The 23,175-nt window shown below is 43.9% G+C and overlaps 1 protein-coding gene across 2 annotated transcripts; it reads right to left on the bottom strand.

The window, feature by feature from the left end:
- LOC115764236 lies at window positions 1-22,643 on the bottom strand. Of its 2 annotated transcripts, none has more exons than XM_030707162.1 (8): window positions 21,419-22,643; window positions 10,001-10,043; window positions 5,202-6,496; window positions 5,002-5,138; window positions 2,498-3,881; window positions 1,515-2,432; window positions 1,112-1,440; window positions 1-554 (listed from the first exon to the last, which is right to left on the bottom strand). In XM_030707162.1, exons 3-8 carry the CDS (start codon window positions 6,375-6,377, stop codon window positions 359-361), a joined length of 4,140 nt encoding a protein of 1,379 aa, XP_030563022.1. In that variant the 5' UTR covers window positions 6,378-6,496; window positions 10,001-10,043; window positions 21,419-22,643; the 3' UTR covers window positions 1-358. The 2 variants fall into 2 exon arrangements, with proteins under 2 accessions (XP_030563022.1, XP_030563015.1); XM_030707155.1 differs by lacking the exon at window positions 21,419-22,643 and adding an exon at window positions 12,575-12,778.
- Window positions 22,644-23,175: the final 532 nt, after the last annotated feature.

The following is a 23,175-nucleotide window of genomic DNA, read 5'->3' as shown; positions in this document are numbered from 1 at the left end:
TTAGGTTGTTGTTGTTGTTGTTGCACTTCGCAATGTTCTTTCTGCTTAGCATTAACACAATTTTCAAAAATTCAAACTAGAGGCCTTAAACTGACTTAAACAGAGTTGTGGTGGGGGGTTGGGCGGGGCAGGGCGTGGGGACAGAGAGAGAATAGAACAGCGTCTGGTCGGAAATTTGTCTCGATTCCCGTTGTTAAGCTTGTCCAGAGAACTGCCAATTTTCGATGCTCTACAGTTGATACTTGGGGCATTGCTGCCAGAGTTGCCAGCGCGCCTGCAGCTGCTTCCACAGGCGCCGCACAAAGTTGCCACCGCAGTTGCCGTTGACACATGCCACGCCCAGGGCGCTCAGCAACTACTAAATCTTGCCGGGACTCTCCTGGCGCGCACTGTACCTGGGCTCGGTCGGCATCAGCGTATCCGTCACCAGCTCATTGGGCGCCTCCACCATGCCCTTGGCGTGCGCCGCCGCTGTATCGCAGTCCGTGCGCCTTGAGATCAGCAGACGAATGTCCGTGTGCAGCGAAAGGCGGCCGGAACGCGATGTCTGGAACCTGCGATGCACAAAAATCAAAGAGTTAAACATTTCTCTAGAAATTAAAGCGAATCTAAGCTAGACAATGATTCACGAATTCCTTGCCAGCGTTAGTCAGTTTCGCTGGCTCAAATTCTGGCTTGGAATTTACAAATTTCAAATTCAAAGACAATATAAACACTTCGTTATTCATTCGTTTAGCTTTTGAAAAGCGAACAGCCAGTCAGTCGGCTGGCATGTCGTGTGAAGTGGGAAAAGCCAGACGAGAAGCCAGGCTAGAAAGTACCCATCTTCGTGTTTATATTGTCTTTGCCCGAAATACTGAAGATAAGAGACTTTATCTTAAATGTTTTATGACCACAAAAGTTCGATTATTCGAGTCTGATTTGATTATTGAAAACATTTCAATCCTATATCGACGCACAACATGAATGATATACGTTGGAATAGCTTTTCTCTCTTTGAGGAACAATTTTAACCTATCTAACGCAAGTTGAATGAGCCTTGGATGAAGTAGTTACAAGTTGGCTGGTTTTCCTGCCTTTTGCCCATTGCTAACCCATCAGCTATACTGACCTCAGGTGTATGGAGTAGCGCAGTCGCTTCATCTGCTCGGCACTGATAAAGTGGCCCAGTTTGCTGGTGGTGCTCATGGCTGTTGGGCTGCCCGGCTCCCTTTCCCGATGTGGCTGCATCATGATGCCGCCGCCGCAAGGACTGGCGCCGGGCAGCTCCTCGGCGAGGATGCGCTGACGTATAAAGGTGCGATGCAGTGGCGGCATGTCGCGCATGTCGTAGGGAATGACAAACATGCGCACCACTGTGCCCATGGGATTCAGGAGCGTCGCCTGCACAGTGCCCGATCGCGGCACAAAGTAACCTTTGCGTGGCAATCGAATCTCGCACTGCAATTAGCCAAAGGGAAAAGTTATTAAATAGACCGGGCAGAACAGCAACCAGTGCTGGGAAGTATACGCACCAGGTAGGGCGTGCTGAGCGTCTCGCCGTGCAGCTCGTAGAAGTACGAGGAGGCCGGAATGGTCAGCTGTGTGGGACAGAAGCCACCTGAGGCGCCCAGCTGCAGACGAAAACCGGCCACTTCGATCTTGGGCAGCAAACGCTTCTGCAGCAGCGACTCCTCCAGGTTGCCCAGCAGCGGTCGCCCTCCGAACTGTGTCGCTAGACGCGCTCGCGTCTTGAGCGGCGAGCCCGCCGGACTGCACATGCCCGACTCGAGATCCTCGTCCGACAGCTGCTCATCGGAGCCCAGCGAGCTGCGGTCCGACCGGTCGCTCAGATGTCGCGAACGACGCTTGTAGAAGGCCGCCTGCTTGGCGAAGCGCGGCGACACCGACAGCGCATTGGGCAGCGTCGGGGCCGAGTAGGACTTCTGCACGGGCAGATTGGCCGCCTCCGGCGGTGTCAGCAGCGACTGTGACTGCGACTGCGAGTGGGCATAGCTCAGCGCTGGCGGCTCAAAGCAAAAGGCCAGCCCGCTGTCAATGGTAATGGGCGCCGAGCTGCTGCAGAAGATCGTCGTCAAATTGACCTTGGGCAGTGCCTTGCGCAGCAGCGGCGACAGCATTGGCGGCGGCGTCTCCCTGTCCAGCAAGCCGCCGCTGCAATTCAGTCGCAGCTGATTGGGCGCCTTTGTCGGCTGCCCCGTCAACGGCGGCAGCTGCTGCTGATAAAGTGGTTGCTGCTGCTGTGGCTGCGACTGCGACTGCGACTGGAACTCCTGCAGCTTGAGCGGCACATGACTGATGGGCGTCTTGAACTGCACCACAATGCGCTCATCCATGGCACAGCCACCGACATCCGTTGGCGTCTGACAGCGTTCCTGGCCAGCATTCAGTGAGCAGCGATCGATGTTCGGCGTCAGCTTGGTCGAGGCGCTCTACGGGAATGAGAATGGGAATAGATTAGTAAAGCAAGGACATATATTATGCTGAGTCTGCTTACCACTTCCACCTCCTGATCCATGCTGTTGTCGGCGCCCTCGCCCTCGTTATCCGCTCCGTGCCCGTTCGTCCCGTTCGATGGCAACTCCGCATCCTTTTTACTCGCCTTGCCAGCGCCAAAATTGTGCTGTGTCTTCTGGCGCTTGCACACCTGACATCCGCTAGTTGGCGCTGGCTTCAGCTGGTTATTGTTCTGGTTTCGACTCTGGCCCTGTTGCACTATTCCAGCTTTGAGATCGTTAGACGCTGCTGCTGCTGCTCCTGCTGCTGCCGCGGCTGCTGCTGCTTTTGGTGTGGGCTTTCGGTTCTTTGGCGTGCGCTGTATGGCCTGGAGCAGCAGCTCGGCCTTGTTGCGCGGTGTGCCCACAATGAGATCGGAGCTGCTGAGGCTGCAGCTGGACGAGTCCTCCATTTCCGAGGCGCTTGTGTCGTCGCCGTCGTCATTATCATCGTGCCCAGTCTTCGGCTCGGCATCGTCGGCGCTGCAATTGAGGCAGAGCAGGGTCTTCTCGCTGCCGCACTGTTGGCAGCTGCTCAGCGAGGTCTGTGTGCCCGTCGAGATCATCGCGATGCGACGCGGCGCCGTCAGCGTCAGGACCATTGCCTGCGTTTGCGTCTCCTCGCTGCCCTCGTCCATGGGTTCCATGTGCTCCAACTGATCTGAGGGCTTGCGTTCGCGCTTCTTGTCCCGGCGCTGCATACGTTTGCGATACTTTTGCAGCTGCCTTTCCCGATGACCATCCAGATCATCTCGAGCTCCGTCCTCCTCTGCCGCCGCTCCTGCCTCAGCTTCCCGCTCCTGCTGGTGCCTAGCCCCAAACTTATCACAGCTGCTTGCCGGCGGCGTTGTGCTGATGGCAATCCGTGCGCCCAGCCCGGTTGGCGTGGCCGCGCACATGCCTCCGCCGCCTGTGGGCGTGCTGGCCGCCGGCTCGGCTCTCTGTGTGCGCGGCTTGGACACCGCAGGCGAAACGTGCGGCAAGCCGCCGTTGAAGCGCGGAAGACTCTTGACGCAGACCGCCACGCTGAAGTTCTCGGCAATGTTCACGTGCGGAAAGTTGTGCACGTTCGCCTTGGCACTGAAGCCGCCATCGTTGTGGTTGCCATTCGAGCAACTCAGGTCATGTGGCCGGATCCTGTAGAAGATGTTGAGACGCGGCCGTCGCATCCCAGCCGCAGCCGAGCTCGTCGAGGCACTGTGCCCGGCCAGATCTCCGGCCGTGCTGCTGCTGCCGCTGCCGTTGGCAAAGATGACGCGCCCGCTGTCATACACCGAGGGATCGCACTTGCGCAGCAGATCGCACCAGGCCACGATCTGTGAAAAGTAAAGCTGGCTGCGAATCGCACTGCACAGCGACGGCAGCGTCATCGTCGGCGGCGGCACTCTGCGGGATTGGCAAACAAAAAAAAGTTGTGCATTAGCAAGAGTCGCAAGTTATGGAAATCAAATGAAACCGAATTTAACAATGCTTTGATCTCTAAACACATCAAGAGCGCCGCGAAGTCCAGGACTGGGACTAGGATTGGGATTTGGAATTGGGATTGCAGCTAAAGTTTTTATCATCCTCGCGAGACTCGACTTCAAATCTCTATTGTGATATTTCTACACAATCGACATATGCCAAACGTGTACTATATATATGACATGCATTTACCATATATATATTTAAAAAAGTTCGATCTGACTAACTGATAGATTGTCTGATTAACGGACTGCTTGATAATTAATAATCAATTAAGTAATTTGTGTTAATGGGGTAGATTTTTCGGCTCGAAACTCATTTTGAACACTTTTAATAGATATTTTCAGATATTTGAAACAAGATTAGCACACACGGAAATACCTTGGCTAAGTGTTAAAGTAGGACGATAAAATTTTAGTTGCGGGTGAAGTAATAATGTCTAGAAACTAGAGATAGATAGATAGAAACTAGATAGAACTCGGCTTATGCAAAGTTGGATAGGCAAGAAATAAAAGTGCTTTCCATTAGAAAGTGCTCGACTTGTAGATATGTTTTACTCCTGCCTGATTCCTTACAGACTTCCGTGAAGATTTGTCACAGAATCACAAATGACTAATAAATCTAAACTGAGCTTATTTTGCGTGGCATCTAAGGGAACCCCTCTAACTTTGAAAGTATCCGACGCGACTCTTGATGCTGGTCAACAAAATATGTATAAATACTTTTTTGGATCGGAAATGCGTCCATCTGTGTTTGATTGGAGTGCGGATCTGCGCGATAAGCTCCACATGGATGCATGGAACTGATGAGTGCTTAAATGTGGCATTGATTCAGATTCAGGCAGTTCGGAGCGCTGCATCGTAAAGTTGTCATGGATTGTTTGTTGTTAAGGATTCTTTGAAAATTGAGTTATTGCATGAAATAACTGTAGTTCGTATGGATTTGTATCTTTACAAATGCGATCTGCGATTTTGAAGATCGTTCAAATATGAACTACAGCCCAATATGAGTACAGAAATGTGTTGATCGGCGTCACACTTACTTCTCCTTGCCGCTGATGATCCACTGCTCCAGCAGAATCTTGTGGCCGGCGGGGCCCAGATACACCTCGATGCAGACGGGCTCCCGGCGCGCCAGAATGGCCTCCATCTTCATGCAATGGGCACGCCAGCGGGAACACTGCAAGGACGAAATAACAAATAAGATAATTGCATATGGGAGATGGGTCTATGGATTACTCACGGTTATATTTACGTAAGACATATCACAGAAATGCTCCTCAGCGTCGGCAGACTCGCCCTTGGCGAGGCCCATCTTTCTGAGGAACTGATCACAGTGTGGCCCGTGTTTGGGCCGCGTGGTGCAGCTGGAGCTGGTTCCGTTTCCGCATCCGGCTCCAGCTGCGTTGTTGCTGGCAGTGGCTGTTGATGTGGCTGCTGCACCTCCTAATCCTACTCCTACTCCTCCTCCAACTGCTACTCCTCCTCCTCCTCCCACACCGTATCCTCCTCCACCCCCTGGTGAACCACTGCCGCCAGGCATTGTCCGGCTGCAGTTATAGTCCAACAGACTGGCGGCACTCACAGTTGTTGGTGTTGTTGTCGGCGAGCCAAAGCCGAGGGCCAGGCTCAGGGGTCGCGTCTCGGTGGTCACAGCGGGTCCGCCGCGCAGACAGGTCGTGGCTAGCGATTGCAGCGAGTGCAAAATATTATCAGAGCCGGAGCCGGGTGAACTGGCAGCACTCGAGTTATTTGTAGCTAGCTGCTCTCCAGCTGCTCCCCCTACTCCTCCTCCTCCCCCGCCACCTCCGCCAGCACGATTCAACATGACGCGACGCACAATCTCAAAATCGCCCCGATCCGCATTCAGCTCATTAATGGCCAGTGCCACAAGCTCCGGCTCGGCACTCATACTCTGCGCCGCCGGCGAGACCTGCCGCAGCTGGCAGAGCTTCTGCGTCCAACGTTGATGCGTGGCACTGCTGCTGCTGCTTGCGCTGGCACTGGCACCATAACCATATCCCTGTCCCTGACCATGACCATAGGCGAGCCCGTATCCGTGAGCATGGGTATAGGCGGAACGGGGCGTGCCACTAGCCATGGCTGCATAGGGATTCGTTGTAATGTTGATGGCTGCCCGCGATGTGGAGGGGCGTGGCGAGAGGCGACCACTGCTAGTCGCTGGCGTCACCTGTTGCTGTCGCTGCTGCTGCTGCACTTGGTACTCATCATCGGATATGGGCCTGCCCTCCAGTATGAGCGAGGCCAGGCCCAGCACAATCGAGTTGTAGTTGCTCTGCTGCGCTGCCGCCGTCGATGCAGCTACTGCTGCTGCTGCTGCAGTGCCGCCAACAGCAGCTGCTCCATTCTGTGCCAAGCCAGCGGCTGGCGGCGAATTGGTGACGCTTGTGGGTATCATGTGCTCCTCCCTCTGCTGTCCTCTCAACTGAATTCTCCCGGCGTATACTTCTGCTACTGATCCTCTTCCCCTTCTTTTAGATGTGGTTGTCGTCCTCTCGCACCTGCACCAGAAGTACACTGCAGAAGAAGAAGAAACATGTGTGTGATTAGCGATGGAATTGAATCTTATGGCGTGCAGCCTAAATTAAGAGTTTGTTCTTTGGTTCCCCAAGGTCGTGGGGCCATATGTCTCCTCTCAAGAGGCGCAAGGTATGCTCCCATTTAGAGACGATATTTTAAAGTCTTTTTTGTATGAATGTGTATCTATGTGCACACATATCTATGTACAACAAGAAATATAACACGAAATGGCATTGGGTGAATGCAGCGTGAATGTCACCAACTATAAACTGGGTCACCTGAGGCACCCTGTATGTCAAATTGAATTATGCTGTGAAGGTCCTCAGCATATACGTATGTACATTCATATGTGCACACATTTTACATAAGCCAATGGAATTTACTTTGGCCCAGATCCTGCATTCTACAGACGCTCTCTTGGCTCTTGGCGGCGACACACTAACACGGCCTCAATGTGGCCCCCAAAAAAGCAGGCAACCAGGTCGTTACTTAATCAGGCAGCTGTTGCCATGTCACAGCACAGAACAACAGAGTGTGAGGCGGCAGAGAGGCAGCGGAAGGGGGCCAATGCATTTGTGAATGCAGCTTTAGCAACACATGTTGCTAACGCTATGACGTCATTTGGCACTAGAAGTCAGGCTTAGCGTGCAACATGCAGTTTTTTTCTCTAATAAAAAATTTGCAACGTTTCGAAGGTCAAGCATCAGCGGAGGGGGGCCACTAAAAAAGTGCTCAAGTCGCGCTTGGCAACAATTCTCATGCACACAGCGAAAACAGCTGTTCGTATTTGTGTTTTATTTTTTTTTTTTTTTTTTTGTTTAGGCATGTGTTGCCCAACGCTGGCAACATGTTGCCAAAACCAACACAAATGTCAGAGAGCACAAACGCGCCCTCTCTTTCGCGCTCGCATTCTCTGTCTGTCTCAGTCAACTGGTAAACATGTTTGTCTTTACTCTTGCTTTTGTTTTTTGCGTTTCTTCTTGACCTGCATACACAATATATAACTAGCGCGCGAGACGAAACCTATGTGTATTGGTGTATAAACATATACACAAAGAGAGAGGAAGAGAGGTGAGTATATGCCGAGTATGTGAGTGTGTGAGTGTATATGTGCGAGCGCTATTAGAAAACATATGATTTTTGTGTTGGCTGCTCACAATCAGTTGGCAATGTTTGCTCACACGTATTTGAGCGTGCATGTGAGCGTAAGTAGTTTTGTTTATGGTCGCTCGCGCACATTTACATACATACATATACACTTGGCCCACAATAGACACGCATTCACATATACACACAGCAACAACAACTACCCGTACGAAAATGAGGGCAAGCGAATGGAACGTAACAGTCCAAACAGCAATAACCGCAACAGTAGCAGCCGTGGAGTTTAATAATATTTGATTACATTATCGCTGTTTCGCTTTTATTTTCCTTTTTTTTTTTTTTTTTTGTATAAATTATGTTTGCGTTTATTTATTTACTTTATGTACAATAAATATGTATGCATATATAATAAATGAGTACCTATGTGATTGGGCACCAGGAAAACGGCAAGATATAAATCATTTCAAGATATGACGCAGTTGAAATGCTCTACAAATTGTAGCGTAACGTAACAAAATTGAACGTGGCAGTTTGTAAAGGGAAGCATGGCTGACTGGTAAAGAGAGTGGGAGAGAGAGGAAGAGAGGAAGAGAGTGTGCTGTGCTAGCTGAGTACAAGTGTTAACTGAACGGTATTTTGGCAGACCCGCAACATACTTGATCAATTGCACTTTTTGTTTTCATTGTGAACTAATTAAATTTCGCTTTGGTCGCCGTCCTTGGCATGCTTTTGATTTTGCAATAATCGTGCGAGTGTGTGTGTGTGTGTGTCAATGTACACATGCATGTGTGTGTGTTTCTCTATGTGTGTTCGTTAGTTTTGCTGAGTGCGTTCTGCTTATTCATTGCACATTTTTTGAGGCCTGTTGCAATATTTGCATTTATGTATTTGATTGAGATGTGTGTGTGTGTGTGTGTGTGTGTGCCGTTATGCAAATTGCGGAAAGGAAGAAAACAAAACAAAACAAAGAGTTGTGGCAACAGTGAAAGGTAAACTATGTACACATGCATACACATACATTAATGCTAGCTAATGTCGCCGCTAGATGGCGCTGCAGCCAACTGCCAACAAAAACCAGTTCACAATTGTATATTTGAAAAGCAAAAAGTGTTGCAACTTTGAAAAACAAGTTCCGACGCTGTCGTCGCCTTTCGCTTAGCTGCTGCGCCCCTCCCCCCTCGCGCTGCTTCCTTTGCATTTGGCTGCCATTTGATTATGAAATGCGCCAAAGGCAACGGATGGACCGAACCGCTGCTGACGTCGGCGAGTGCAGCGAAAAGCGCCAACGATATGGAAAAGTTTTCAAGCATGTCATCCATTTAGTCTGTTTAGTCACCCCGCCAAATGCGTCATGACATCTATACACACACACACACACACACACATACATATGTATGCATGCATGTACATACAGCTATAAATTTAACAGGTATTTTTATACATGCACATATTCAAGAACTCTTGCATTTAATTGTCACTTCATTTTGCAAAAATGTGTCATATAAGGCGGAAGTGTCTCACAAACGACAACGACGCATCGCAACGTAATTAAGACAAGTCGGACGGCCATATATCGCGTGATATATCACACAATGTATGTGCACATACAGACATACATACATGCATGCATGCATATGCATACAGATATTTTCACTCATATTGAATGCCATTTTACACGCGTTGGCCAATAATTACACAGGCATGTGCATGCATGTACACTCATACACACACACACAGACATATTTATGTACCGCGCGCAGATGACTTTGATTAGACAATAGATCTTTTCAAATCGCTGTTGACCTCGTTGTCGACCTTACAAAGTACCCATCTATCTATATATCTATCTAACTATCTATGTATCTATGTACATATACATATGTATGTATGTATCTATGGGGGTGGGGGTACACGTGGAGCCACAGCCCTCTTTGCCGCCTTTTGGCGTTTCACAGCTGAGCTGAGACCGTTGCGTTTCAGTGGGCTAGTCAAAGGGGCGCACCTACGGGTATGAGCTCGCTTTGAAGTGCAATACATAAACAACATCTATGTACATATACACACATACACACACACACATGCATGTGAACATATCATAGGCAAGACAGCGACTCAAGGTTTTCAAATCAACAAATAAAAAAAAAGCAAAGAAAACTTAAACATGTAAATGGGCATGATCGACTAATAGTTGCCACGCAAAAGTCATTAATTAAAAAGCTGTTTTTTATTTTTTAATATATTTTCGCAGAACTACAGCTGTTATCTGTTCGTCTAATTGTTATTTGTCGCGTTTCTATAGATAATTGTCTCTACTAATTGCAATGACAATTCAACATTTCATTTTAACTAAATTCAAGCATACAACTGCATTCAATATATAAAATCAGCATCACTTACCTTTTGTAACTTTGTTAAAATTCCATTATTTTTGCTTTGTGGGCTGCAATTAGAATGGGAGAATAAATGTGTGTTAATTAATTGCAGGTATCGAAAGCTACAGACATATATTGCTGAATAAACATATACACTTGCACATTATGTGGCATTGTTCAGATAGCGCGCTATAATCTGTGCCCATTGAATGGGGAATTAAATCATTTTGGTAGCTAAGCACAAATGTTAGAGATTGCCACACTGAGACACCCTGTTTCTTACACAATGCTTAGCAAAGAGTTACACGGTTTCGCGCTCTCTCTTACACAATTACTCTCCTTTGCACACACACGCACGCACACATGCAGAGCGTCGCTCACATGTGCGCAGTAAATGGAAAAAGCAAAAACAAAACCACACGATAAATTGTAAACAAATACAAGGCAGCAGCAGCAGCAGCAGCAGCGGCAGAGGCAGCGGCAGCGGCAGCGGTTGCGTTTACTTTTGCTCTTGCTTCGGCTCTTCCTCTTTGTCTGTAACGTGAGCACGTGAGTACATCTCGCTTCAACGAATGGAAGGGGGCAGTCTCCAGGAGAGAGGTGAGCAGTGACAGGACAACAAGACGCGATGACTTACACGCGTGTGTGTGTGTGAGTGAGTGCTTGTGTGCATGTGTGTTGACGGCAGCAGTGCGTTTTATTTTTAGCCAAAAGTACAAAATGCTGCCGCTTTGCAAATTGAGAGAAAACGCACATTCACATTCAGAACTTTGAGTTGACGCAACGTGTCGAGGAGCAGGAGGAGCAAGCGGAGGAAGAGGAGCAAAAGCAAATGACCGCTCGACCGAGCCAAGTGGACGGAAAGCAAAGCAGAGCCAATGCCTCCTGCGCATTGCCCGATTTTATTTTTACTTGTTTTTCTTTTGCTTTCTTACTATATTTGATTATGGAATACCAACAACATTTTCCTTTCGTTTTTGCCATTCTGCGTCTCGCACACACACACACACACACACACATGCTCAGCTCTCTGCTCATTTACATTACAAACTGCGCACGTATAAAATTACACGCGATGCGACGCATTTTTTTTTTTTCGTTTATCGCTCTTTCTTTGGCTTTTACAGTTTTACATTGCCCCAATCAAGCGACCAAATGCATAAGGTACAAAATTGGCCCCAAACAGCAACAAAACGAAAGCAAACAAATTAAGCATATACATAATATATACTCTGTGCATGCATGTATTGGTGTGTGTGTGTGTGTGTGTGTGTGTGTGTGTGTGTGTGTGTGTGTGTGTGTGTGTGTGTGTGTATGTATAAGATAACAACAGCTGTTTGCTATCTGTTTTGTTTTGTGTTTTCATTTCGCGGCTGGCTCTCATTTGAATGTCCATTTTTGGGCATTGTCTTATCTATAAAGCACACGTATGCACATACACATATTAGGAGAAAGCTGTAATGAATCTAATTGGCATATAAAATTAAAGTGCAACTGTAAACTAAGGGGGTAACGGTTCCAATCATTGGTTCACATAATCTAGGCTTGAACCGGTTCGCGTCTAACCTTGATATTTCAGCCACTGCTCGAGACGAGAACCCGTGTATCTTTGTGTGCGTGAAGCTGGTGTTGCGCAACTGAGAGCTCTATATCTAAAGTTCTTATCAACTGACGAGTTACACAAGGCCAGTGACAGACGCTGTGCTGTGCGAGTTAACGAACAGCAGCTGCTAGCTAAAGCTCTAACTAACAACAACTGCACGACGTGGTTACGCTTGTTAACACCTGTGCCGTTACAGCTGATTGTGGCGCAAGTTGGCAGCGCCGCGCCTCAAAGTTGACAGCTTGATAAACGATCCACGTTTCATTCGTGTTTGTGTGCGTGTGTATGTGTGTGTGTGCGAGCGAGCAAGAAAATATGGACAAACGGCGACTTAACGCCACAATTAGAAAATGTGTGTCAATTATAATACAAAAACTCAAAAGCGAGTATTTTTCCTGACTTCACACACACACACACACTTAGTCTCTCAGAGAGAGAGAGAGAGAGACACACACACACTCACACATTCACAAGTAATTTGAGGGAGTGGAGCGAGCGAACGACTGAGCAAGCTAAAAGCAAGCGGGAGCGATATTTGAATTACTTTTCTGTTATTTATTTGTTATACAAGCGCAACGCCAACGCTGAAGGGGGCGTCGCATAGTCTCCCAGAGTGTATATCTGTAGGTGTGTGTGTGTGTGTGTGTGCCTGTGCGATCTGCAATTATTCAACTTTGACGCTGACTGAAAAGCTTAACCGCGTGTGTCATTATATATTATATATGTATATACATACACACACTCACACACACACACACACACACACATACATGTCTGCACATATGTGGGTGGACAAGTTTAAAAGCTTTAGCTATTACGCTGTTATTGCCGTTCTTTGCCAGTGTATTACGTCACCAACACATGCGCAACGCACAGCTGAGTGGCTACAGCGACGTCACATAGAACGCATACATACATACATACATGCGCATGTAAATCGAACAATACATACATTCAAGCACACACGCATACAAACACAGTTATACAAATACAAACCTTTATCTGAAATCTTTTAAACACACTTTTGCTGGCAATGGAAGATTTCAAAACTTTAGAATTTGCTCAATTTTGAATTCTGCTTTGCATTCTGCTTTGCAACTGTTCTTTCGGCTGGCATAATTTTAACTCTTTACTGCGGTTGTGGTTTTTTGTCGCCGTTGCTGCTGTTCTTGTTGTTGTTGTTGTTGTTGTTGTTGTTGGTAGTGCTGTCGCTGATGATGTGTTTGCTTTGTTTTAGTTCTTAGCGGCTGACAACGGCAGCAGCATCCCAAATTTGAACGTAGCATTTGAATTTTCAACGGTTTTGCGTTGCGTTTTCAACGTGAATTGAATCGAATTGAATTGAGTTAAAGGAGGACGTTCGCTTCACGCATACACGCTCACAGAAACGCAGACACGCACACACTAACAAACAAACGGCTTGGGTAACAGTCTCTCTCTGTCTCTATTTATTTTAGTGTGTCTACTCCACACGAGAACGCGAAACAAAACATAAAAGAAAACAAACGTCAGCAGGCAACTGCGAGAGTGGTAAACTTTGCACTGGGCACTTGGGCGACTGACGAAGCGCACAACAAATTATTGAAAAACTTGTTCACTGCTTAGATTTTTTTGGATATTTGGCTGTTGATTTGTTCTTGGTTTTTTTTCGTTGTATAATTTTTGTTTGTTTATTATAGGTCTCTTGCACTTTTGCTGTGCTGCGCCACCAGCTACCCAAGTTTTGCCTTGCTTCGTCAGAGCTTTTGCGTTGGTGTCTCTCGCTATTGGACCTGGGACGTTTTGATGTTGTCGCTTGCGCTGTCGCTGCTTGAATGAACGTGAGCGCTGCCAGCAACTTTCTAAAACAGCTGAGCGAGCCTCAGCCAGCCAGCCAGCCAGCCACACGACGGCAGCAGCGAAACACACGCCAGATAAATACATACATATGTATGTACAATTTGCTGCTTGCTTTGTTGCTTATATATATATATATATATATATATATATATATATATATATATGTGTGTGCCTTGCTTAAATACAAAGCGAACGTGACTTATATACTTGTATATGTGTTAGTGTGTGTGTTATGTATGGAAACTACGTCGTTCATTTATTTATGTACTCATTTATGTAGCTAGTTTTTTGGCATAGCAATATGTCGCAGACGAGACACGTTGATAGCAACACATGCATGTTGCTAAGGCTGCTGAGTCAACAATGTTGCTGCGCATGTATACAAAAATCATATGGAATTTCCACTCGGGTGAGAGTAAGAGAGCCCACAAATAAGAGGCAGAAATCCAAAACATATGCGCGACAAGTAAATAAGAAATGAGTATCTATGTGAATGCACATGTATGCATGTACATAAAAAGGCAAATTGTTGGTGGTGTTCGTGATAGCGTTTCAATAACAAAACCAAACCATGCAGACAACGCGACACACACATATACAACAAGCTGGCACATACAACGAACCCGTTTCCATATGTTTGATGGCTGTTGCTGCTGCTGCTGCTGCGCTGCTGCTGCTGCTGCTGCTGCCGCTGCTGCTGCGCTGCTTCTGTCGGGTCGTTAAGTGCTGATGTTGCTTTTGCTTTATGTACGCTTGTTTGCATGAATGTGTGCATGCATGTTTGTGTGTCTGTATGTATATGGGCAGATTCTATTTTCTCAGTATGGTAGCTTGTGCATCGGTGTGTGAGTGAGTGAGTACTTGTTGGCTCACTTGCTTTGCAAAGTAAATAAACATCGCAAAAACGCATGCGTCGCCGTCAGCGACCCAGACAACAACGGCAGCAGCAAGGTTCGTTTAATGTTTGTTTGCTTTATGATTTCTTTGCTTTCTTGCTGTGGACTGCATCAACCTCCTTATCAGTAACACCCGCACACACACCCACATACCATACATGTACATAACTTATTGTTTTTTCTCATCAGCGCGCTGATATGATTTGACTTGATGTTAATGCGATTTCTGTTCTGCACGCTGCTTTACAGAGCCATGCACACAAGTACAATCACTTGTCAGAGAGAGGGACAGAAGAGAGAGAGTGACAAAGAGAAGAAACTTTAATGACCCAAGAAGCCAAAGTCGGAGGACACACGCCACAGACGCGACAACAAAGACTCTGCAAAGAGCTCGCACAAACAAAGAAAACGCTCGACGTCTTCTCCTGTCTGGTTCTGGTCTGGCCCGCTTTCCTCCTCTCCTCCCAAGACCGTACGTACGAACACACTCACACACACACACACACACATATATATATGCATATATATATATATATATATACACGTATTTATTATGTCTGTCTCCTCCTGTGCCAAAACAGGAAAGCAAAGAAATTGTTGAACCCTTGAATTCGGGATTTGTCTGCCGCACGCACACACACACACTCACACACACACTCACAAGCATGACCGCACACCTACAGAGAAAGAAGTCATAAGTTTTAATACGGAGTGTGTGCATATTGGATTTCTACCCTGCTCTCAAGTATTTTAAAGTTCCAATTGTCTCGGCTTTTCATAAAAAACTCTTTAGATATTTCGCATTGCTAATATTTTAAATATTTAATTCAAATTAACGATGCCTTATATTCTTGATATATTAAATTCGGTAATTTTTGCTATATAACGATTCTAATATATATATTTACAAATTTTGCTGTAGTATTTGAATTTGTTTTTAAATTTTTGTCAAAAGAGAGGAAAAACAGTTTCCTCTAGTCTGACCTTGTTCAAAGGTCGAATCTTCTCTGAGCTCGCAGCCAAGGGAAACATATTCTTTTCCCAAACTCGACGGAGAGGTCCGTCTTATCGAGCTCCATGGACAGATAACAAGCAAGTTTTCGACAAATATTGACTGGCTCGGGTTTTTTTCATTTTCCCATGTTACGTACTTAGTAGTACAAATAAAACGTGTTTCTACCAAAAAAAATATATATACATATATATATGAGAAAGAAAAAACTCCGAGCGTAGTACAGGCAACTGTCCGTTCCACGAAATCGTTTTCTAAAATTTTCCATGCTACTTAGGCCAATCACAAGAACAACAAAACCCAACGGTTAAGAAGGTAGCTGCTGGGCGAAAAGGTGCGTCGCATATCTCACAGATGACGAAAAGTGGACAGAGCCCCGACGAAATCGGTCGAGGGACAGCAAAAGAAAGATTAAGATGAGGTCACGCGAACCTCAGACTCGCGACTGGAACCGTTCATTCCACTTACATCCAATTAAAACTCTTCGAGGCGCAACTCTCATTAAGCCGCATATGTAAAATAAATGTACTTATTGTCAAAGTGACAAGAGCATGACTATATGCATACCTCGATTAGATATATATATATATAATACATTTTAATTTATGGAAAATCTAAGTATATTATCTAACAGAACCCATTTCAGCTATTGCGAATGGTATGTGAATGTATTTTTGCCTATTCATATATTAAATATACAACATTTAACATACAATTTTTTTTTTAGAAAATTCTTTAGTTATGTATACATTTTATATTTGCGGGCTGATTATTTATGAAGTATTGTATACTCTGTAGTTTATTTAATGTTATAATGAATATATCTACCATTTAGTAACTATTTCCATAGATAACATTCATATCCTTCAAGCAGACTGTGGGCTTCTTTATTATATAGAAATCTACCATATTACCATCCACATCTACATATATACACATATACATATACATATACATATACATATACATATACATACACATATACATATACATATACATATGCATGTACATATACATATACATATACATATGCATGTACATATACATATATGTACATCAGCAAGGCCCAGTGTGCCGTTGGTCAACGGTATTACATTGGGAGACATCAGAAGTGTCTCCACACACACCATTGTATACTTATCCAAAAGTTTTTATTTTGCCTTAAGCAAGTTAATTGCTTATTTTCCACTAACATTATTGGGCACACATTGTTTTGGTGTCGTTTCAGTGTGTGTGCGCATGTGGGGGGCCATGTCAAAAATGTTGCTGGCTTGCGCTCTCGTTTCTGTTTTCGCTCTTGTTCTATCTCTCTCTCCTTCTCGCTCTCTCTCTCACAGCTGCTGCTGTTGATGAGTGCTGAGGCGTAAGAGGCAGATAAGTGTTGATAAAAGGGCAGCGCTTCTTTCAGTGTGTGTGTGTGTGTGTGTGTGTGTGTGTGTGTGTGAGTGTTCATTGCTTTGCATGTGTGCATATGTTTGTATGTGCGCAGTTGTTTTTATTAATTGCTGCGATCAGCTGTTTTGACAATCAAACGGTTAAAAGCCTTACGAAAGCGAAGATACAATAAACAATAATAAAACTAACAGCAGACGACATATTTAAATGTTTATGAACATATTAGTTTAACAGTTTAACTATGTCACTATCAGGAGAGTCGAGCTACTTTGTGTGTATATGTGTGTGTGGGTGCCTTATTTACCATAAGTTATAAATTATAGAGCGCTTACTTTTGTTATGGTCCGCACGTTGCTATAAATGTGAAATTGTATAGAACGCAATTGTTGAAATTGTTGTCGATTGCATGTGTATGCGTGTGTAAGTGTGTGCTGTCTGTAAATAGGTGTGCATGTGTGTGCATGCGTGTGTGTGTGTGCCTGTGTGTGTTCTGCGACCATTGGACTGACGCTTGAGATTGATTGTGAGCAAATATAGACGCTCGGCAGACGATTGTTATACAAGGGACGTATGTATGTACATATGTAACTGTGTAAATATGCTTGTATGTAACTACAAATATGGTAACTATATCAGACAGTTACATACTTACACGCGGACATGTGCGATGTATACTTATGGGGATCGCTCCCCACCCGCCCACCTAGCTAATGCGCAGAAATTTCCTCAATTTTCCTCTACAATGACTTTGCATTAAAGGCTTGATATGATATTGTATTGCGATGTTGATAAGATTCTCGTATTATTCTATTCACACATTAATTTGGCACCAACAGCTGCCAAAGCTCTGGCAGAGTGCAACGAGCATGAGGGGGACGAGGCGCAGAGTTGCCTCCCTGTAAATGGTTTTTATAATCTACTGCGCAAAATCTCTTAATAAATTGTTCAGGGTCGTTTTTGTTACAACAATAATCTTATTTCTGTTCTTTATGCCAAATTGATATTTAAATTCTAACTTGAAGTTAGCATACAAATTCTAATAAGAATTTTCTTTGCAATATTCATAGATGATCATAACACGTAATACGAGGGTCTGGATCGGATGATTGTACAACGAATTGGACTATATAAATATCCACATGCATGTATTTGCACCCATATATGCCACTTTGTACATATGTATGCATGTGTGTGTGTATGTTCCAAATGCGGGCAGTGAGTCACTCGAATATGAGCACAAAAAAAGAAAGAAAACTAGCCAAATAGAAGAGTATGGGCAGAAAAAAAAACATTGCCTCCGAAAATATCACGTAAAATTGAATTTTGATAGCCACGAGTCGAGTTCAAGAAGCAGAAATCATCTCATCTCTTCTCATGCGATGACTCCATGCCGTTTAAATTTGTAGACACAACAAAAATAAATCTACACACATGCATACAAACATGTGTATGTATGTATGTTCATATCTAAACAAATTGTTTTGTGCTAACGTGTTTTGGAGAAATTGTGTGCATGCTAGTATGTGTGTGTGTGTGTGTGTGTGTAGAAATGAAACGCAAATTCCGTCAAAGCAGTGCATACGAATATCAATCAAAGCGAAACCGTCCAAGTCTGTCAGCCCCCCCCCCCCCCCCCCCCCCTTTGCCAGCACCAAATGAATTAGATGAGAACGTAGCGGAGGGCAACAACAAGGAACCATTGTTGTAACTGTTATTGAAGGGTGCCACGAGACATCACCATACAAATTCACCTCCCCCCCATTACACTGTCCACCACACCCCTCGCACACAACTCTCTTCCTCTGGCAGCAATATAACATAAACTGGCGTCCATCAGCTGTCTACATTTTGGTGGGTTCAATGGCTCTCTGGCAACGCTTAAATGTTACGCTCTTTATTTTCTTATTTTCTTTTTTTTTTGTTTTTTGTTTTTTGCGCACACGTTGTCCAAAGTCATTCAACCCAAAAACCAAATAACGTAAAATAAAACGCAAAAGGAGGCGAGCGACGGCTGCGACAGCAACGGAACGGGAAGCAGAAGCGGCGGCGGGGTCACTGTGCGCGCTCTCACTCGCACTCTCCCTCTTACTCCCTGTTAGCTTAGCGTCCGTTAAACAACGACAACAACAACAACAACAACAAGTAGCAATGGGGTAAAATTTGAAAATATTGCGTAGCGTGGGTCTCCAAAATGAAGGCGATGCTTCTGAAAGCTGCTGCCGTCGGTCAGTGTGACCACCCACCTAAAAAGCAAAAGCAACTCAAATAGTTGAAGCAACTTGGTGCACACGACCTCAGGATGTGCTTCATTGAAACTTATTTAGAGCACTGAGCAAATTACAGATCAACTCGAACAGAGACGGCAACACTTCACTTCGCATGTGTAGGTTTTTACATGTATATGTCATGTAAGTAGATGTGGGTGGAACTATGCTTAACAGTCTGTTAATTTCAATGGCTGTTAATCAGAGTGCATACATCTATTCTCTTTTCCGCATTTCATTTTTATCAACTAACAGGAGTCTGAACTGTGCTCAGACCTTCTCCACCCCCATTTCGACTGCTAGAAATCACCAAAAAAGCCGCACGGGCGGCACTGGACTGTCTGACAGCATTTGATAAGCTAGTCCACTGTACGGTTTATTTTCCGTTATCTGGCCCGCAGGCCCATATAAAACGTATCAGCTTTGATAATTTGTGACTCAGGGCTTAGGACAAATACAAAATGAAAAAAAAACAACCAAAATCAACAATCTTCAACGACTACGCAATACCCTGTTCAAGAAACACACCGATTATTTATAAGAAATTAAAGAATTCGAATTAACTTCATAATTCTTTTCCAAGTACACTTTACGATATCTTTAATTAAAAAAGCTTTCTTTTAATTTCACCCCAGGATGTTAATGAGTGCTATATGATTAAGTTGTTGGTTTTTAAAAGCGTATTCGAAACTTTAATTTAATTACATGTTTCCATCGATTTTTTAGAGATATGTCAAGTAGATTAAGCCCACATCGTAAGCATTATGTACACACCAAATATAACCCTCTGAATATTCACTTTAACATATGCATAACAGTTTTTTCGACGTACAACCCTGTTTACAGAGATCTTGATTATGACGGCAAATATTACCCAACTAGCATTTTTGAATAGAGGGCATGTTGTTGACCTTAACGATATGATTTGCTTTTTGTTATATATGCATATGTATATATATGTACAAGTTAGTACATTTTGCCTGATAGGTTTCACTTTTTTTGAAACAAACAATATTTACACGCTGTTTGATCAAATTTACTTCATACTGGATTTACGCAATATAAAGGTGTGCAAAGGTATGCAAACTAAATAGATGAGTTGGAAAGGGTAAATAATAAGCGATAAGCAAGTGACAAATATCGCAGTAGGGCATTTTATAAGATTAACTTAATTAGATAAAGACATTAAATTACAAACATAACAATTCAAAAACACCTCATCTGACTTTATCTACTACGAATTCCTATGAACAAAATGCACGTGTCTTTTTCAAGTACTAAAAAGCTTCAATCGCGATTAATTAATTGGTCAAATCTCAATTAGATAACTGTTAATTGTCAATTCACGGGCTTACAAATTCGATTCAAACTTCTAAGCCCCATTGAGCTGTTAACTCAGCAGTTACATGCGCTCTCCCTCTATCTTTAATGATCTTTTGGGTGTTGTACCGTTCGTATATATGTATGTATGTATGTACGTTTGTCAATCACCTGCAGTATTAAATCAATATATGTATGTATGTATGCACATGCATACAAGCACACTCGCAGTTCTTGTGTAGAGCATTTTTCTTTGTTGTCTGCCCGCTCAAAAGGAAATAAAATAAAGCTCCAAAACGCAAACGAATAAAGTCAAGGATACACAGCGAGAGCGCGTTAACAGTTTCTTTGTCTGAGCGCCGCTGACGGCAGAGAACAAGGCTACCCAACAAAGACAGCAACCAGAAGAAAAAAACCCCAGCAAAGCAAGCGACGGCGACGGCGACGTCGACGTCGAGACTCACACAGCTGATTGAGACGGCGACAACAAAAGCAAGCGTGTGCGCTGCAGCGGGGGCGGGTGAATTTGGATTTGGATGGAAAACGGCGGGGCTGCTGTCAACAAAAAAAAAACAACAATCAAATGAGACGCAGCGAGACGTGAATTGAAATCATTTACCTCTTGTCCATATAAAGAGTAGCCCCTATATACTATGTATATCTATAAACATACTTGTATGTAAATACGTATGTACATGTAGGAGTAGGTACATACATCCGTACATATGTAAGTGAAGCGTTGCTATGCGATGTACATACATAAGTACGCACGTTCAGAGCACAGAAACAAGTTTTAAGCTGAACAACGCAATCTTCAAAGTTCTCTTGTGAAATTCGAATTCTAACTGCCATAAATTTCGCTCATATCCAAATGCAAATGTATGTGTGTATGCATATGTATACATGTACATATTCAAAGTAATTAATTGGTATTGGTTGCATTTATAATATATTTATTGTATGTATGTTAGTAGGTATACACTTTCATACGTACATATGGAGATGAACACACATACATACATGTATGCACATATGTATGTGTATGCGAATCCGTACGTTATTTTGCACAAGGCGCAAACCCAAGTGAAATGTGCAATCAAAATGGCCGACTTACCGTTTAACAAACGAATAAATAGAAGGGCAAAGAACTTGCAAGGTTGCCACAGCTATTCAATTATTATTGTTGCTGTTAACCAATCAATTTGTTGCTTTAATTAGACATTATTGCAGTTCAGTTGGGGTTTCACATAATAAATATTGATTTGCGTTGATTTGCTTCAGATCCGTTGCTGCTCCTGCTTCCGATTGCGACTGTTGTTATTTGCCTTCACTCCCTATGCACTCACACACTCACATACGCACACATACAGCGACGCCGACGCTGCTGCTGTCGCTCAGCTGTGCTTTGTTGCTGCTAATGCCGCTAATGCTGCCCCCGCGCCAGCTCACAGCCGACAACGGCAAATTTTCGCACATCGATTATTTGGCTCCGTTTTGAACATTATCATAGCATGCAACTTGGATCGAATTAATATTTATTGCACGCACACACAAACAGGTGCACAAGTCAACAAAGAGCGCTCTTTACATAATATGAAATGGACAGAGGCGAGGCCCAAGCAGCAGGCGTCGTTTTTTTTTCTTACTGCATTGCACATTCTGTTTCTCGCATTTTGCTTTCTGCTTTCCTTGAACTTATTATAGCGTATACATAATGCATACATACATGTGTATGTAAGTATGTAACTGTAAACGCAAGCAGCACTGCAAGTTTATTGGCAAACAAAACGGAAACCGAAAAATAAAAAAAAAATAAAAACGGCAATTGTTTTCTTTATTATGCACTTGTCGCCCGCACTTTTGTTGCACTATTCTTTTATCAACCCTACTCTTCTACTTCACTTTGTTGTCTTTTTTTGGGAAAATTGATCGTTGCTGCTAAAGCGAATGCCACAACAAATTGAACCGCAACCGCTGCTGCAAGCCACGAAAACCAATTTCGCTGCAACAACAACACTTTCACCGCCGTTTGGAGCGCATTTGGCTGCTGCTCTGTGCATAATTACACGCGCACATTCACACACACACTCAAATATAACTGAAAATACAGATTGTTTATAAATTCCACATAATTGTTTATTATTTCGATATGCCTTCGTCTACCGCATACTAATACAAGTACAAACCGATACAAATCGAAATGTATTTACAACCTTAGAGCGATGACGGCGAAAAATGTGGTGGCTGAACGATAGACAGATAGCAAAGAAAACAGTGTTGTCCCATTATATAATATAAATCTGCAGCTGATTGGGAATCACTGAAAAGGGCGCCTTTTTGAAAATTGTGTAAAGATATGTTTCGGTTTGAAATTTCCGGACCAAATTATCTTCTATTTTGAAATGTAATGTCAATTTACTTGCAGATGCACCTTAAAAAGCTTAGCACATTTTATTTAGTAAATTAATTTCTGTTGTATTTGTATACGATCCTTAAGTTCAATAAATGAAAGTTGTTTCTTTTATAAATCTACTTATGCACTTTTTGGTTTACAATTGAAACACATAGATTACTAAGTCATTAGCTATAGATTGTTTAACTAAAACCCATCAGATAGAGCAATTATTAATATTTCAAATGCTACAATTAGTTTGAAATACAAGAACAAAATACACATACATACACATACATATTAATATTGCATTCCCACTTGGCAGCATTCCTCGAATGTTACTCTAAAGCGTTCTGATAAGATTTGTGTGTGGTGAGTATTGATGAAATTATTGACGAATTATCCGAATCATGGAAATATTTCATTTTGCTTAATGACGGGCGGGAAATAATACCTTTTCAGATTGTTCTATGTGTAAT

The sequence above is a fragment of the Drosophila novamexicana genome, unplaced genomic scaffold, assembly GCF_003285875.2.
Source record: "Drosophila novamexicana strain 15010-1031.04,08,12 unplaced genomic scaffold, DnovRS2.1 tig00000008-arrow-pilon, whole genome shotgun sequence".
NCBI classification, from domain to species: Eukaryota; Metazoa; Arthropoda; class Insecta; order Diptera; family Drosophilidae; genus Drosophila; species Drosophila novamexicana.
The sequence above is the reverse complement of the archived record's forward strand: the minus strand, read 5'-3'. Positions and strand labels throughout refer to the sequence as shown.